Here is a 16,138-nt window from a genome sequence, read left to right on the forward strand (position 1 = left end):
GCGACCGGGCGCGATTGACGAGGCTATGTAGTTGTATTTGGCAAGGCTGAGGGACTGGGTGGGGATTGGTGAATGGATGGAGTGATGACTTCATTCCATCTTTCAGTGTTAAACTACTCATAACGCGTCAACAGTTAAGTTCTACAAGTGTAGGCTATTCTCTATTATTTAGTTTCCTATTTCTCAATTCCTCAACGTCCGTTTCTCTACCACCCTCCTGTCAAACCCTCGATTCTCAATCTCACCTCACCCCACTCATAAAGCCTCTCTCACACTTAACCATGGCCGACAGCCACGACATCAAATTCCCCTCCCCCGGAAACGTCGTTCTCCGCGGCGGCTGCCGCTGCGGAAACATAACCTACACCTCCACCAGCCTCCCCACCTCCATGAGCCACTGCCACTGTCTCGCCTGCCGCCAAGCCTCCGGTTCCCCCTTCCAAACCTTCGCCTCCTTCCCCATCGACTCGCTCACCTGGACCACACACACGTCGCGCGGCTTGAGCATAGGTAATACATCCGATGAGTCGGGTTTGAGCTTCTACGAGGCGAATCCGTGGGCGCGGCGGGGGTTTTGCGGGAACTGCGGGAGTCCGGTTAGGTTGCATTCTGCGACTAGTCCGAGGGAGATGTGTATTGTGGCGGGGAGTATTGATGAGGGGAGTGTAAAGGGGGAGTTGGTGAAGCCGACGGAGCATATTTTTTTGGAGGAGCAGGCGGGGTGGTTTGATTTGCCGGAGGATGGGTTGGGGAGGTTTGAGAGGTTTAGTGAGGGGGAGTCGGATAGGAAGATTAAGGCGTGGATGGAGGAGCATGGGAGGGGAGGAGGGGAGTAAGTGGGAGGAGTCGTAGTATACTTGTAGAGTATCTAGCTTTCATTTAAAGGGGAGCTTGAGGTCAGACAGGCATATATCATGAACATGTATAATGATTTCAGAACAAGCAATACAGTCATTTGTTCCATTCATATATCCAAAGGCAATTCCTCTATTTTACCCCTAAACTCCACAATGCTGCCAACTATACACCCAGTAAGCTCAGCTTCTTAAATTCTCCAATAACTGGCGCCACCTTTGCCCGCTGACTGGCCTCCATACTCTCCGCCAATACTGCATCGCCTCCAATGGGCCTATACCCATTCTCATCTACCTCGCCCTCTTCAACCTCTTTGGTCTCGTCCGCCTGGCCGTATACCTCTTTCACGGCATCCTTGCACATCTGCACGACTTCCGCGCCTAGTGCCTCGACAGCCAACGCACCTTCGCGCATACCCCTGCGTACAAGACCCTCAACAAGTCGTTGAATTTCCTCTCTGGTGGACTCAGCTCGCTCAATCAGGCGGCCAACGGAAGCAACGAGGTATTCTTCCTCGTAGACGGACCCCTTCTTGCCACGGGCGCGCTTGCGCTCTTCTCTGCGCCTGTTCTTAGACGTCACCCTCGACGCACCGGTAGCTGCGGTACCGAGAGACTGTCGGCCGGTGTATCTCGTGAAAAGAGAAGCTGATGTTGACACACCCGAGGCTGCGACGGAAATATCATCAGGGATGTCGGCATCACCCTTCGACGCCTCTCCTTCATAGAATGCGAGTGGGTCCGCAATTGCTCGCTCACGTAGCTCTCTGATACGAGGCACCTGCGCATTCAGTTGGCCCTTGCATTCAGCGAGTAATTCTGTCGTGACTCCAAGAGAGTCCGTGAGGCCTGTATCTATCACGCCGTTTGGTTCCAGAAGCTCTGGGCACGGCCGGATAGGAGACGTGGCGAGTTCGAAGGCTGCGGCGAAGTAGCTTCCCTTGCAGAAAAGTTTGGCTGCCACGGTTGGCGAACCCAGGTACGTAGCGTGGATAGTGGCGGCGTCGAAGTAGCTCTTAATTTCAGCCAAGGAGTCGGCGAGGGACTCCGCGAGGGATGACAACGCAGACGGTGTGGGAGATGTCAGAGAAAGACAGAATAGGGCCTCGCGCCAGTATGTTGGCGATGCGAGGTGGTAACAGTGGCTTGCTTCCGCATAGAGACGTAGAGATTCGTATGCTAGGGCTGCAGCATGATATTGAGACTTTGCCTCCAAGTGCACAGCATAGAGGTGTGTTATTTCGGAAAGCCTTGCTGGGACGTAGCGATACAATGTTAGTGCCGACTTGTATAGGGCGTGCTTCACTATGTATGCGTCTATCTCGGCGGTTTCGTCGGTTGGAGACGAGTCCCGAAGAGACGTGAGAGCCTTTGCATGTCGGCTGAGGTGATCATCAATCGAGAACTGTCTCCTTAGAACAGGCATTTCCTGTAGCTTTTGGAGGAATGGCAAGTATTCTCGAGGATCTTTCTGAGACTGCTGTGCAACTAATAATGCAAGGTCCAGGTTGTAAAGACCAAGGGCGTGCTCATATAGCTTGTTGACGTCGGCAAGGAAGCAAATATGCTCAACTGCTTTATCGGCCATGGATTGATCGGTAGACATCAGCAAAGCAACAACCTTCAGACCGTCGTCTAGAGCAGGCGGCGATTTGCATAGGTGCGCTGTGATAATGTTCTTAAGGTTGGTAGATTGGCGGTGCGAGAGTATAGAAAGCATGGCGTCACAGACGCGGTTTACTTTCGAGGTAGTAGTCGATGTAGGCGGTGCCACAGGTAAGCCATTGGTGTTAGCTGAAGGCTTCAATACGCGTGTATCTTTATACAATGTCTGAGTGACGTCTTCTTCCCTCAGCGATGATAAGAAAAGGTCGATATAGGTAATCTTCTTCACTTGATCAACGAAAAGCCCGACATTCGCCAGGAACTGTTCCGGCTGGTAATCGTACAGCAGGTTCATATCGACTCTTTGTGTCCTGCAATGGGAGAACGCTCTCTTGTAGTTCTTCTCGGCGATTAGCTTCCGGATTCCAGCAAGAACCATAGCCCGAGGCCAGATAGTCTCCAAGTTTCCACGAGGCATTTGCAAAACCAAGCTGAGAGATGTTGGCATAGCTGTCACAAGTCGAGATCCACGCTCGAGGGCTCGGCATCTCTCGTCCTTCTCCGGGTCGTCATTTGGAACTTCCAGGTCTTGCACATCCGTAATATGCACAAACTTAAGCATGTGAGTTGTGGTAGTGAAAATAAGGTGTAGCGGGGTCGTAAGGAAAGATGTACAGTTCTTCGCGAGGCACCTCGAGTTGGCATAGAGATGGCCATTAGGGGACAGCCCAAAGGCAATAACATCCTCTCCGTGCTGAATAATCTCGACCCAGGGCAGAAATGCAGGGAGCTTGCAGTGGTTAAGGGAGGCATTAGCAGCATCGGTACTATGAACATCTCCAGACGAGCCTTGGATAAACGCGTGATCCTTGCCATCCTGCTCGAAGCTCGAAAGGCTAATGGCTGATTCGTGACTTTGGGGCTTAGTTTCAATCATACGCCCAGACTCGCTGTCGAAGCCGTGGAAGCTAATACTCGATGTGCCGTCTTCAAGATTACGTCTCAAGACCAAAACATTTCCATCCTCATCAAAGCTAGCATGGAGATAACTGCTTTCGGAATCCTTCTCAAAAGTGAATCGGCCACTGAGAGTAGGAACGGATGATGTGGTTCCTGATACTACCCAATCATAAACCTCGATGCCACTTTGGTGCAACACAGCAATGCGAGAAGTCTCGGCATTGAAGGCAACATCAATCGTGTTTTCTTTAATAAGTAGTTCGTAGTGAGCCATTGGAGGAGGAACATTGGCAGATCTGAGCGGCGTGAGCTTGATATTCTTGCCATCGATGACGGCAACAGCGCCATAATCATGTGGCGGCATCGTAGAGCTTTTAGCAACAGTGAAAATATACTCTATGATGTTGATACCATCAGCGCTGGCAACAATCATTCGTAGAACCTTCTCCTGGTGCCAGACCAAAGAGTTTGCAAACGTCGTCTTGGTGGCGATCTCATGCTTTAAGTACCAGTGGTAGTTGCCCATCGTCCAAAATTGAACTCTATCCTCAAATATAACTGCAAGAACAGAAGAATCGTTGTTCCATGCCAAGGAGATGTTCTTCCCGAATGTTCCCATCTCTTCGGGAGTCAGTCTCAAGCTGAATTGCCCGTGACGGAGACCATTTCGCTCAAAGAAAACAATGTCGATACGGTCACTAAACCTTTGAACGCCGGCCATCAGATTCCCTGCAGGTCTCCAACTCAAGGCTCCTTCGAGGTTATCAACAGGCTCACTGACACTGTCAAGCACACCCTCTCTCGAGTAGACACGAATAAGACGCCGTAAGCCTTCTTGGACTGTGGAGATAGCAATATATGCACCATCTCCCCTCCAACTAATCGTAGCGTCTTTCTTGTCGTTTGGGCTCAAGAGGCCTTCATCGACCTTCTCTGGCATTGTCGGGTCTCGGAGAGCATTCGCCCCTCGCCCCTTAAATTGGGTCTCCTTCTTTCCCCAGCCGACATTGACATGGTTGCTAGCCTTTTGGTCCTCTGCAGTCATTGTAACATCCATGATACCTTCAAAGCTGCGGCTCATGAAGACGACGGTGTCAGCTTTCGTTGTGATCGCCAGCAGTTCCTCATCAGGTGACCACCTCGCTGCGGTGATACCTGCATCGACTGATCCTACAATCTCAATACGGTCTTCTCCTGGCAATGGTTCCTCTCTGACGACCACAATGTCGCCGCCAGCTAAGACGAGACATGCTGTCTGGGAGTCGCCAAAGTAATATAAGGATAGGATCTCATCACAGGCAAGGTCAGGGTTTGGGCATGGCGCGTCCCAGGAAGTAATGACAGTATGCTCACTAGAAACGCCGTCAGTAAGTCAATTCCAATATGCCCAGTGTGTACAGTGTGGGTTCTCACTTTTTGTTGCCCTTCTTGTTTACTCTGACCAGCTCGACAAGGGTATCATGTTCGCTTGGCCCATATGCCACAATCGCGCTGTCCGAACTTGTATCCCACGCCGTCGCCGTAATGCTTCTCACTGAAAATTCATCGGGACTCCTCCAAGTCTCATACTTGATATTCCTTAGATTGCGCATCTTCACAAGCCTCACGTGCTACACGGAGGATCTAGGGTGTAGAGTGGCAATATCAAACTTTTTGACGAGGCTATCATTATCGTTTATCGCCTATCGTCAATTTTCAGGGACATGGCTAGAATGTCGACATATTGTGGCCTTAATTATAAGGCCGTAACTATTTCCTTAGCATTCGTAGAAAATAGCAATCAATGCTGTTAATCGCACTTAATCACATGGGATTGTAATTATAGCGCTGCCTCGTAATATCTTAGCTATCTGGAAATCAAATTAAAAAGAGGAGTCCGCTTGGCTATAATTTCAGTGACAATTCACACCGCTCACGTGCACATAAGTGTCCACATTCCAGCCTTCTTTATCCGAAGCGAGAGCTTGCTTCCCCAGATTCTACCAAGGTTCCCAATCGCGATATCATCCGATAACTCGACGTCAACTCCACCTCCTCCGCCTTATAAAGCTCAAAGATCCTCCCATACTTGGCTATAAGTCAATAGCACAACCGCCAGTATGGATGAGGCATACTATCAACACTCGCCGCACATTCGGCGTCACAACCGCTCTTCGACCTCACTGAACGCCCTCTCCCTCGCGCCCCTCACCTCCCGTTTCCCCATTGATGATGCGGACGAAGCGCAGATTCCACAACGTCCACAACGTCCACGACCCGAACACCGCCTCTCATACCTAGAAACCGCCTCTGTCCCGCCGTCGCCCGGCATTCTGACCAGCTCCCGCTCTCCGTCGCGCACCAGACCCCGGCGCCGCCTAAGCTCATCTGGCATCCCAAAGTCCAAGTCGAGCACACAAATCCACAAAGACGGCACCTCCGCTCTATACCATAAGTCGCATGTCCATAAAAGCGGTGCTGTTACTCCAGGGCCACGCCCAACACAGGGAAACAAGCACCGATCTATTGCATCGGAAGACTTCGCGCTTGGGTTCTTCAATCGCAGAAAGCCCGACGACGACGACTGGCTGCTCCGCACTGGCTCTCTAATCACCTCGGCCTCACGCGAGTCGAAGGGCCAGGCATGGCTCGTGTCTCGCGCTAGCTCTACCTCCCTGGCGGGCCTCGATAATGACGAAGACTCGGAGGATGACCGTGTCGCTGAATACGGCTTTGTTCGGTCACGCCGCCCGAGCGGAGACGCCGATGACGAACTATCCCCCGTCACCACACGATCGTTCGTCGCACACAGCCGGAGCGCTTCGCGCTTTGCCTCCCGCACACAGAGCCGCGTTCAGTCGCGTGTACAATCTCGTCGGGGCAGTAGGTCGGGTCTGGTTCTCACACCCCTCCAGGCGCCGGAGATGGACAGCTACTTCCAGCTCGGTGGCATCGATATGGCGAAACCAGATTTTGTCGATATCGATGAGGATGCTGACGCGGAGCCTGCGCAGGCCCTTTATGACGAGATGCTCATGCGGCGGCTTGCGAAGACGGGGACGCTAGGTCTGGGGACGTGGGTGGAGCGGCTGATGGGGTGGAGCCTATTTGCTGTGGAAGAGGATGGGGAGGAGACGGATGGGGAAGGGGAGGGGGGTGAGACAGAGACTACTGATACGGATGGAGAGGGGTATGGGAGAACTAGGAAAGAACGAGAAAGGCAGCAGTGGCGGGAAATGCTTGAGAAGGAGGCGAAGGAGCAGGGGGTTGTGTTGCCCCCGCCGCCGGAAGGATCTGAAGAAGGGGGGTGGGGAGACGCCGCATGGTTGTTGAGTGTTGCTACGAAAGTGCTTCTCTGAGCGTATATGGAAATGCTAATATTAATATTAATGAAAGGACGCTTCGGCGGATTTATTGGAATATAATATCATTGCTCCTGCTATCTGATGAAGGCAATAAACACCAATGTTTGGGAGACGTATTCGCCATCAATGCAAGTTCTTGGCCCGGTTTAGCCACCGTTTCCGGAAATCAGCCACGCTATTCTCAAATATGAGTTCTTATGTCGGTTTTGCCAACCTTTCCAGAATTCAGCCTGTTGCTCAAAACGCCGTCGCGGCGATGGTATGGTATTGTTATGACGCCAAAAAGAAATTTCTCGTCCTGCTGTATATAGCCATACTGCGAATAAATATGCTGGGTGTATCTTGAGCCGCTCAGTCGTCGGTCAGGTCAATAGGGGCCTCCATCGTCGTCTTCCTCTGCTTTGCTGTCGGTGCATCGCTCGTCAGATCCACAATATCTGAATCGCGACGCTCTCTTTTGATGATTCTCTCTGGTTTGATCCCTGGCTCGGGTTTTGGATCCTGATAGAAGTAAGCCTCTCATCTGACAATCAAATCGCGAGACATAAGGCACCTGTTGTTGCTGAAAAGCCTCGCGGGCCAAACGCTCCCTTTCTGCTGTTGGCAAGGCATCAAAGAGGTCTGGAGATGGGGATCTTGGGATGATCAGGAGCTGGCGGAGTGCCTCTGTATTGAGGTTAGACTCTTAGTACCTGAGACTCTTCTATCTGGCATCCTACCTTTTGAGCGATACCGGAATACAAAGCGAGCCAAGGGTTCGTCTTTGCCGTCAATAAGAACACAGTCTACAGTTTTCTGTCCTGGCGCTGTCTTTGCAACGCCAAAGCTATAGACATGTCAGCTTTGCAAATGTTCTTGTTGCACTTTAGAGTCTGGACCTACGCTGTTCCATGTGAGAGAGCGCGACCTTTAACGGCTTTCTCTGAAATCTCGGACACGACTTGTTTGGGCAAAATTGCACGGCAGTTGACTTCCCCCCCTATTTTAACACGGAGAACCTCAACAGTTATCTGCCCTAAAGCAGCTGCGGCCTTGACATCTTGGTCTATCTTAGCCTTATCTGCTACCTCAACTTCGTATTGTTAGCGCTCTCTGAGGCTGCTTGTTGATAGCAAACCTACCAAGTTCAACATCAGCAAACTTGAAGGGATTCACAGTTGGTCTGCCGGTCGCGTCTTCGCTATAGAACCCGTCTATCTGGCTGTTCCAGGAAGAATGGGCAGCCTCAGCCGCTTCTCGCCAGCAACGACCCGCAGCCCATTTGCCGTCAATGTTTACTTGAAAGGCAAGATCATATATCGTCTGCACATGCGCCCGAAAGGCAGGAAGAACAGATGCATGTATTGCAAACTCCGCGTCGGAGATGGCTTCGATGTACTTCACCACAGTCTTTGGCGCCAAGGGCCCACTCACTTCCTCGCCGTCGTCTTCGTATTCCTTGACTGGCTGTCCATTAATATAAATGGAGACGCCAACTCCCGGGACTGCCTCGAGGATGGCCATAGTGAAGGTAGGTGTTGTGACAAGATGGGTGGACTTGCTAGAGAGGTGTGAGATTGAGGATAACAAGCGGTTCTGAGATCTGGATGATTACAGAAAGCACACGCGTGCCAACCTCAGTGCAATAATGTAAATAAATTCAACTCACGTTGCTTCTTGGCGATCTTGTTGGTGAATTTGACTGTCCAGCAGTGTGAACTCGTGCTGCTGTGAGAAACAAGGCTGAGAGGAAATGTTTGTTTATTCCGAGCTGTGTATTCGGTCGAAGCTGCACGCAACGTCCAGGCGAGGCTGCAGCCTTCGAAGACAGGGAGGAGAAGCGAACCTCTTATGATTCTTTTGTTTGTTGTTATGCCACTCGTGCTGTCTGAAATATAAGAGAGAGTATGAAGTTCTGAAGTAATTAGTGTCCTGAAATTGACTATAGCTATCATCATTTCAGAAGAGTGAGTGCAGCTCCAACTTGAGAGTATGCAACAATATAAAACCTCCAAACTCCCAGCTCTGTTTAATTTACATAGACATATCACGAGCAATATGTCCTTCCGTTCCGAGTCAACAGGCAAGATGGGAATCAGCCAACTACCCACCTCTTTGTCAGCCTCTCTCATACACTGAATATGAGTTTCTCAGTTTAGCTTTACAACTGTTCTTTTGCATCTATTATTTTTGTATGGGTGCAATTAAATTATAAGATAGCCAACTATTTCCTTCTACTTTCCACATTCACCTTCACCACTACAGTCTGAAGCATTACTTCGATTCTCAACATCACCATTGTAAGAATCAGATATTTATAACTTGAGAAGTCAATTCAAACTATTCGAGATGAAGCTAAACTGACTTCCTTTGATCACTACTCCCCAGCCCAATATTGCCATAAATCTAATGTAGCTTACCAGTTGAAATCTCTCAAAATGGCCATCTTCTCTTATCTACCCAACTCCAAGGCTCCCTGCTTTACCAGCGACTCCGAATTCAAAATCCGAAGTAATACTCGTCGCCGTTCCCACCTCGATCCTCATCCTCAAAAAAAAGACCCCCCGGCTGAATCGGATCCGTGCTACCACATGCCCCAGGCTCCATTTCGTTGCTACCACAGAGATCGACAGTCTCCGCTGGCGGCTTCGGGGCCTTTGTCTCCTCAACTTCCACTACTTCGTCTCCGGTGAGATCGAACGTGTAACTTTTCTCTTTAGTTGAGCGTTTGGCCCAAAGTCCCCCATCAGCATTAAGCTCTTTCTTAATATTCACCTTACTGTCCTATTTGGTGTCAGTTCAGCTCCATGATTTCAGGGATGATATTACACACTTGAGTTTCAGATAGGCGCTCCCGTGCAATGCGGCGAATGTCCTCTTCAGAGTATCCGTGCAAGATATCTTCACTTTGAGCCCTTGGGATGATGTGCTCAGCCTGCAGCGCTTCTTTGATGCCGTTAGCATTCGTACGTCGGATGGCTATCATGGAAAACACGCAAACAAACCTCTCGATCGGTATCTGAAGATGAAAACCGCAGCCGGTTCACGGGCTCCCCTTGCAGGTTTCGTCTCAAAAATGATTGCGCGGCTTCTGGTACGGATCGCCTCTCCGAACCTCCTTCCTGTTAGCTTCTTGGTCCACGTTGAATGTGCATGGGAACTTACTCGGTACCATGGGAGATTGATTGCCCCTTCACGGCCTTTTCGGCGATCTCAAGATTAGTGTTATTGCGCTGGCCTCCAGTCTCAGCGCTTGTCTGCTCGAGAATTTGCTTGCGGAACACGGTGACTCTGATTTCCCCAACGTGCTTTGCGGCATTTGCGTCGTTTCGAACACGGTTTTTATCACTGGTGTCAACTACGATATTCGAGTTAGCTTCATCAGTAATATGAAGTCGCTCGTGCTGCTGAATTACCCAGTTTAATGTCGGAGAATTTGAATAGCCGCTTCGATTCTTTTCCGTGTCTGTTGATCTGCTCCATCCCGTCGGTAGTTCTCATCCAGGAATTAGACATCTTCTTTGGAACAAATAGAGGGGCGACTGACAACTTTGTGTTGTCAACTTGAATTTGGAACTCAAGGGCGGATTTAAGCCTGTATTGCGGGTCGACCTTGCTGAGAATGGCGTAATTCGTTCCGGAGATAGACTCGATATATATAAGCTTAGTTTGCTTTGGATAATGATGCTGTTCCTCTTCTGGGGCCTTGTATTCCCGGCTCTCGATCCCATTGATTGAGATAGAAACCGATACCCCTTTAAGGGATTCGGAGATAGCCATTGCTACCGACTGAATTTGAAGCAGAGTAACCGAAACCGAGGCTTGAAGATCGGAGTTGGCGAATGCCTGGCTGATGGTATAAGCCTAGGATGAATATGACAATATCACTGAAGTTGGGGTGGGTAGTTGACAATGAGAAGATGCGCCAAATGAGAAGAAAGGAATAAGATATTTGATTAAGATAGAGCTTCGGAAGCCTCTTCACATCACGGAGGTGGTATATGTCGAATCCAGACGCCCAAAGGAGATAGTTCAAGTGAAGTTTCAAACATGCGATGAAGCAAGGAAGGAGAACCAAGACTGTGAAGGAAAGCCTCTTATAGAGTGCTACAAGACGTGAAGACGAAAGAGAGAGTGGATGACAAAGTGAATTGGAAACTTACGCTGAGATCGACGTGGGCAAACTCAATTATTAGAGAGGAGTATCAGATATTGAATGCAAAGTAAGCTTCGAAAGGCTCCGTAGGCCCCAAAGGCATGTGTTGAATGTAGAGTTCCTCAACCAAGACAAGATCGAAGTGAACGATGTTGGAAGATGGATGGAGGGGTTTGCGAAGAGGTCTTCGATCAAAGCATGATCGAAGCGCAAGATCGAAGTGGTCAATGTTGTAAGAAGGAAGAAGGACCCTGTAACCAAAAGCCCTTTTATAGCGTCAAAAGCTGAGAGCAGGGCTTATTGGGGAAAGAGGTTGTTGGAGGAAGCTTGTCATAAGCTGCTGGGACGAGTTAATATGAAGGAGAAGAAGGGAAGGAATAAGGGGAACGGAAAGAAGAAGAAGAAGGGAAAGAAGAGGAGGAAGGAGAAGAAATAGTAATCTTGTGAGGGGGAGCCTCTTATTGCAGTCAAGACCCGGCAAAGCCGATGATTGAGAAGCAAGTCAGAGGTAGAAAGTCTTTCATACCATTCTATAAGATGTGAAGCCTGGGAGACGATGCAGTATTCGAAGAATCCCAAGAGAATCCCCCTTCCCACACATCTAAATCACCAGTCGAACGAACAACCCGTAGCAGTCCCCACAACACAACGCCAACACCATCTTCACCACAAGTCAGTATCACCTTCACCATCACCAGTCTCTTATAAAAAAGCCAGTCCACCATCATCTAATTCATCATCATTCCCTCTACACCTCTACCTCATCTATTCCTCACCCGCCTCGCTCGCTATACATTCCCCCCACATGTCCAACCAAAGTACTCCCAACATCCACCTCCCCCTCAACTCAATGATCACTTTTCCCATCCAGCGGAGTCCGCACGCACATCCCATATACATCGCTCCGCGCCATATCGCTCGCCCTCGAAGTACAAAAAAAAAGAAGATCGACACACAAAATAATGCAAAATGCAAAAAAACATCCCAACTCTTCGGAGATGACTCAAAAAATCGAAATGCCAAAGTCAGCAGAAAATAAATGCCCTCGATCCAATCTTACAACGATATCATACCAGCTTTTGATATCCAAACTCACTCACTCCCTCTCCCTCTCCCCTCTCAATTCACCCCCCTCGGCCCCAAAAGACTCGGCACAGCCTTCCTCCCCATCCTCTTCCCCCCATTAACCACCACCCTCGGCACCCCCCCAATAACCCTCGGCTCCCTCATGAGCTCCGGATCCAACCTTGCCGGCATACGACAAATGACGCTCTTGTACTCGCCCTTGAACGCGCCGCTGGGGCTGGGCACGCTGGCGCTTCGCCAGAGGTGGTCGGAGCGGTCTTCTAGGAAGGAGGTCTTGGCTTTAGAGAAGAAGGAGGAGGTAGAGAAGCCGCGGTTGCGTTTGGCGAGGATGATTTCGTCGAAGAGGCGGATGGAGGGGCTGGAGGCGGGGGTGGTTTCGCGCTCGTGGATGAATTCGTTGAATGCTGTTGTGTGTTAGTGCGCGGGTTCATAGAAGGGGGGGTTGAAGTTAGACATACCCTGCGTTTGCCTTAAAGCTCCAACATAGTCGGACATCTCCCCGGGCAGACTTCTCTCGAAACCCTCCATGTCAAATGCATATAACTGCTTCGCGGCCTTCTGCTCTTTGGTAGTCGCGGGTCTCAAATGCTTGCGGTATGTATACAGAAAGCTGGCGAAGCATCTCACAAAAGCGGCTCTGACCTTGTCCGCGTTAAACGCCGATGGGCAGATTAAGCTCACCTGGCCAAGACAACGGGCGTGGGCGGTGATGCTGCAGCCGCTGCAGCCGTATGTTCCATCACTGTCGGCTTTCTCGTCACATATAGAGCAGACGGAGGAAGTATCATGGCTCTCCCAATTGAGACAATGTCCCTCAACCCAAACTGTTTCCGAGGACGAGCTGACAGGCTGCATGAGCATGCTCGGCATAACCGTGCTCGCTGCCAGTGTGCTAACTGCGTAGCTGCTGGGGGCGTAGCCGTACATGCTCTTGCTGTCTATGGAGATGGCAGACGCCGACAAGGATGCCGAGTGCCCCGCTGTGAACCGCGGCTCTGGTTTGCGATACGGGATATTGTCGCCCACACCAAAGGACGAAGATCGTCTGGAACTGGGCTCAAAATGACCAGAGCGTTTCTCTTTCAGAGTGCTCGTCAAGGTGAAACCGGACTCGTTGCGAATCATTGGGCTGTTTGGCATGTTCGGGAAATGGGTCGAGTTGGGAGAGATTGCTGTTTGTGGCGGACTAGAAGGGGTGTTTGACTTGCTAGTCGACGGACGCTCAACACGAGTGTGGTCATTCTTAGACTGGAGGAAGGCGTTGAAAACGAGCGGCCGAGACGTCGTTTTAACGTTTTCTTCAACGAATGTGGTTGAGCTCTGGCTAACAAACTTGGAGAGCGTGCTTGGCGCAGAGTTCTGCGTAAATAGGGATGGAATTTCACCTGAGAACGCATCGTATGGGAAAGTTTCGATGGCATACGGCGGAGGCCCAACAGGAACGCCGAACTTGTTATGGTGCGGTGCCGCTAACTGAAGCAAGGAGAAAAGCTTTCGCCTCTGCTGCCGCGGTAGAGACACTGGTGGCGTAGTAGACTCGATGGTGTCGTTATCCAAATCCACGAGAACATAGTCGTCATCTGGCAAATCAACATTCTCGTATCGTCGCTCAATACCCACAATATACGGGCAAGGGGCCTCCAATGCGGAAATAAGGCGCGCAGGTAGCACAGGAATGAAGATGCTTGCCCATTTGAATGGGTACAGCAGCGTTATCAATGCCTTGGTCGCTAAATGCAGCATAGCCGTGTGTGACGACAAAAATATAATCCGAGATTCTGATAGGGCGAATTCCAACAAGGCCACGATATTCGGGATTGTCAAGGCCCTGAAAAGAGCATACAGGTCCGCGTTTCTCGACTCGGGCAGCTCGTTCACAGCCTCCTTTCGGGCAAATAATCGAAGCTCTCGGACAGCAATTTCGACCTGCGTCTTGGAAGTGATAGGTGACAGTGCTTCGGTGCACAGGTTCACAACATATCGTTCTAGCGGCTGCCACCGGCCCACTTTAGGTGAACTTGGTGGAACCCGTAACACGCCGCTGTCCGTCATAGGCACAATAACAGCCCGAAGCCACTCCTTCCAGAAGCTCGTTAGCCCAGCATCGCGCCCCAGAATCCCATAAGCCCTTGGGGTCCAGAGACCTGTATCACCGTCCGTCAGACCCTCTATTTTTGATGCTGCACCATGTCTCACAGGTCTCAACATGTCCGTCATCAACGAAATCTTCTCTTCGACCGAGCTAATTCGCTCCTCGAGATCGTCACGGGCAGATGACCCAGAGGTCATCGCCGGGAGCTGAGTAAGGAGTTGCGATAAGTGAGCTCTTTCCCCGGCCAATCTCTCACCCAGGCTTGCTGCCAACTCCCGCTCTTCATTCGTCATATGGCTCTGACGCCAATCTTCGCATTTTCTCTCCAGTGCCGCAGCCGCATCGGTGCCAAGGGGTAGCCACACTATCACAGTAATTCCGTATATTTTAGCATTATCATCTCCAGTCATTGCAAATCCGTGCCACGTGGACCGAGGCCTCTCGTCTGAGGAGACAATGTTGATATCGTTAGGGAAAGCGAACATAGGGACATAATCGGGGAACCGTCCCCTTCTCTGCAGTTCGTCCGTTGCAGTCTTCGGTGGGTATCTGTCAAGGAGCACGGGTTCCAGGCGTCGTTTTAAAGGGTGCATATCAGGGTCCGCGTTTAGGGGTTCAGGTGGTGGTATAACGGAATTATAGTTGCTCAATCGTTTGGAGGTGCGGCTCGAGACTATATTGTGTTAGTTGGGGTTCTATTATACACATCAATAGAGTGCGAATAGACTCGTATCTTCTCGCCCAGTGTGCCAATCTGAAAACCAAAAGGCACAAATAGCGACACCGCCAATATAAAAAATGTCTTGCGCGCAATTGCGAGCAGCAAATCCCAAGAATATAACTTACCACTCCGGTTTATAGTCTGCTTCTTGGAACTGTTCAGGTCCCTAAAGCTGATCTTCCTCCGTATGCTCCCACCAACCCTGCCAAACGGACTCTTCCTGCCACCCAGTCCATCTTCATCATGCTTTATCTTCTCCGCCCTCGCCGTCATAGGCGGCCTGCTCTGCATCACCGTGCCCGCGCTGAAGCTCAAATCATCCAAAAAGACTTCGCGCTCATTCGCGAACTTGACCAGCGCCCTATCGAAGTCGAAATCCGACAGGCCTTGCTTGAGCGACTCCTGCGTCGTCCCATTGCTCGGCACGGCGCGCACAGTCAGCGAAGACCTGTTGCTGCCGCTATAGGTATCGAGTCCCTCGAGGGACTGGATCGAGTTTCGCGCGTCGATCGACAGGCGCGACAGGCGTTGGAGGGAGCCGCGCGAGTGTCGTGCCGTCGAGCCTCGTGGTGCGCTGCCGAGGATCGGCTCGTCTTGTCCCTCTTCGGGGCCTTCTGCTATAGTGTTTTCGGCTATGGTGTTGTCTCCCACGGGCGGGAGGCCGTTTGTCGTGTGACCGCTGTTGGGAGCTTCGGGGAGGTCGTGGTAGGAGACGGAGTCGATGCCAGCGATCCAGAAGTAGTCCGCGAGGGGAGCTGATGACGGGTCCATGGTGGGCGTGTGTGTGCGTCTTTGGGGCGTTTGTTTGAGCAGTCGCGGGTATAGGAATTATCGCCCAGGGCAAACGATTTGTGAGCTATGTTGTCATCGAAATATAGTTGTGGGGTTGCAACTTTCTGTTTGGCAATTGTGCGAGTTGCTAATCGGCTAATGGATGGCTAAGGTTCAAGGAAAGGAAAAGATATGACGGCAAGGCCTGATTGTAACCCAAGATCCCAAAGCGATCATTTGCAGTAGCCACTGGTTTGCCGGGGAGTGGGAGTTTGGGAGTGTGCTTGGGTATAGAATGAGGGGGAATGTGAGGATATGGATATTGAAGATGGAATGGGGATGCTTGCTTGTGAGAGATCGGAAGGACTCCACATTTGGTGGGGCAGTTGGTGTTGTCGGTGCGTGAAATAACGGGAGGGACTGGGGGGGGATTAGGGTGTTGCGTAGGGGGGTTGCGTAGGGATATTTAGGGTGCTAACGGGCCTTCCTTCGTATTTTTTAGGGGACCAACTACAGGGAGTTACAGGGGGCTTACAGGGGCTTACAGGGACTTACAGGGACTTACCTTGC

The 16,138-nt window shown here is 50.8% G+C and overlaps 6 protein-coding genes across 6 annotated transcripts; 2 read left to right on the forward strand and 4 right to left on the reverse strand.

The window, feature by feature from the left end:
- Positions 1 to 37: 37 nt before the first annotated feature.
- Positions 38 to 836, forward strand: VE01_04128 (uncharacterized protein; the record flags this gene model as incomplete). Its single annotated transcript, XM_018273605.2, has 1 exon — positions 38 to 836. The coding sequence occupies exon 1, from the start codon at positions 282 to 284 to the stop codon at positions 834 to 836; it is 555 nt and encodes a 184-aa protein (XP_018130528.1). The 5' UTR covers positions 38 to 281.
- A 125-nt stretch (positions 837 to 961) lies between these two features.
- On the reverse strand, positions 962 to 5,257 carry VE01_04129 (uncharacterized protein). The gene is made up of 2 exons (XM_018273606.2): positions 4,833 to 5,257; positions 962 to 4,771 (listed from the first exon to the last, which is right to left on the reverse strand). Exons 1-2 carry the CDS (start codon positions 5,009 to 5,011, stop codon positions 1,021 to 1,023), a joined length of 3,930 nt encoding a protein of 1,309 aa, XP_018130529.1. The 5' UTR covers positions 5,012 to 5,257; the 3' UTR covers positions 962 to 1,020.
- Positions 5,258 to 5,426: 169 nt separating this feature from the next.
- On the forward strand, positions 5,427 to 8,755 carry VE01_04130 (uncharacterized protein). The gene has a single exon (XM_018273607.2). The coding sequence runs from the start codon at positions 5,519 to 5,521 to the stop codon at positions 6,755 to 6,757; it is 1,239 nt and encodes a 412-aa protein (XP_018130444.1). The 5' UTR covers positions 5,427 to 5,518; the 3' UTR covers positions 6,758 to 8,755.
- Positions 6,831 to 8,593, reverse strand: VE01_04131 (uncharacterized protein). Its single transcript, XM_018273608.2, has 6 exons — positions 8,412 to 8,593; positions 7,885 to 8,303; positions 7,646 to 7,835; positions 7,483 to 7,589; positions 7,317 to 7,429; positions 6,831 to 7,264 (listed from the first exon to the last, which is right to left on the reverse strand). Exons 2-6 carry the CDS (start codon positions 8,264 to 8,266, stop codon positions 7,115 to 7,117), a joined length of 942 nt encoding a protein of 313 aa, XP_018130443.1. The 5' UTR covers positions 8,267 to 8,303; positions 8,412 to 8,593; the 3' UTR covers positions 6,831 to 7,114.
- Positions 8,756 to 9,106: 351 nt separating the features above from the next.
- Positions 9,107 to 11,214, reverse strand: VE01_04132 (uncharacterized protein). The gene is made up of 6 exons (XM_018273609.2): positions 10,906 to 11,214; positions 10,159 to 10,588; positions 9,908 to 10,100; positions 9,748 to 9,857; positions 9,576 to 9,688; positions 9,107 to 9,526 (listed from the first exon to the last, which is right to left on the reverse strand). The coding sequence occupies exons 2-6, from the start codon at positions 10,520 to 10,522 to the stop codon at positions 9,242 to 9,244; spliced, it is 1,065 nt and encodes a 354-aa protein (XP_018130446.1). The 5' UTR covers positions 10,523 to 10,588; positions 10,906 to 11,214; the 3' UTR covers positions 9,107 to 9,241.
- Positions 11,215 to 11,401: 187 nt separating this feature from the next.
- Positions 11,402 to 15,981, reverse strand: VE01_04133 (uncharacterized protein). Its single transcript, XM_018273610.2, has 3 exons — positions 14,923 to 15,981; positions 12,443 to 14,749; positions 11,402 to 12,388 (listed from the first exon to the last, which is right to left on the reverse strand). Exons 1-3 carry the CDS (start codon positions 15,566 to 15,568, stop codon positions 12,018 to 12,020), a joined length of 3,324 nt encoding a protein of 1,107 aa, XP_018130445.1. The 5' UTR covers positions 15,569 to 15,981; the 3' UTR covers positions 11,402 to 12,017.
- Between the last annotated feature and the right edge of the window lie 157 nt (positions 15,982 to 16,138).

The sequence above is a fragment of the Pseudogymnoascus verrucosus genome (assembly GCF_001662655.1).
Source record: "Pseudogymnoascus verrucosus strain UAMH 10579 unplaced genomic scaffold scaffold_21, whole genome shotgun sequence".
In the NCBI taxonomy this organism is placed as follows: Eukaryota; Fungi; Ascomycota; class Leotiomycetes; order Thelebolales; family Thelebolaceae; genus Pseudogymnoascus; species Pseudogymnoascus verrucosus.

Coding starts and splice junctions, on each gene's coding strand:
- VE01_04129 (XM_018273606.2), bottom strand. CDS start 5,011: ATGCGCAATCTAAGGAATATCAAGTATGAGACTTGGAGGAGTCCCGAT. Junction 4,772..4,832: donor AACAAGAAGGGCAACAAAAA/GTGAGAACCCAC, acceptor CGGCGTTTCTAG/TGAGCATACTGTCATTACTT.
- VE01_04130 (XM_018273607.2), top strand. CDS start 5,519: ATGGATGAGGCATACTATCAACACTCGCCGCACATTCGGCGTCACAAC.
- VE01_04131 (XM_018273608.2), bottom strand. CDS start 8,266: ATGGCCATCCTCGAGGCAGTCCCGGGAGTTGGCGTCTCCATTTATATT. Junction 7,590..7,645: donor GCTCTCTCACATGGAACAGC/GTAGGTCCAGAC, acceptor ACATGTCTATAG/CTTTGGCGTTGCAAAGACAG. Junction 7,430..7,482: donor ATTCCGGTATCGCTCAAAAG/GTAGGATGCCAG, acceptor ACCTCAATACAG/AGGCACTCCGCCAGCTCCTG.
- VE01_04132 (XM_018273609.2), bottom strand. CDS start 10,522: ATGGCTATCTCCGAATCCCTTAAAGGGGTATCGGTTTCTATCTCAATC. Junction 9,858..9,907: donor TCAATCTCCCATGGTACCGA/GTAAGTTCCCAT, acceptor AACAGGAAGGAG/GTTCGGAGAGGCGATCCGTA. Junction 9,689..9,747: donor CTTCAGATACCGATCGAGAG/GTTTGTTTGCGT, acceptor ACGGCATCAAAG/AAGCGCTGCAGGCTGAGCAC.
- VE01_04133 (XM_018273610.2), bottom strand. CDS start 15,568: ATGGACCCGTCATCAGCTCCCCTCGCGGACTACTTCTGGATCGCTGGC. Junction 14,750..14,922: donor GCAGACTATAAACCGGAGTG/GTAAGTTATATT, acceptor AACACAATATAG/TCTCGAGCCGCACCTCCAAA. Junction 12,389..12,442: donor AGCTTTAAGGCAAACGCAGG/GTATGTCTAACT, acceptor AACACACAACAG/CATTCAACGAATTCATCCAC.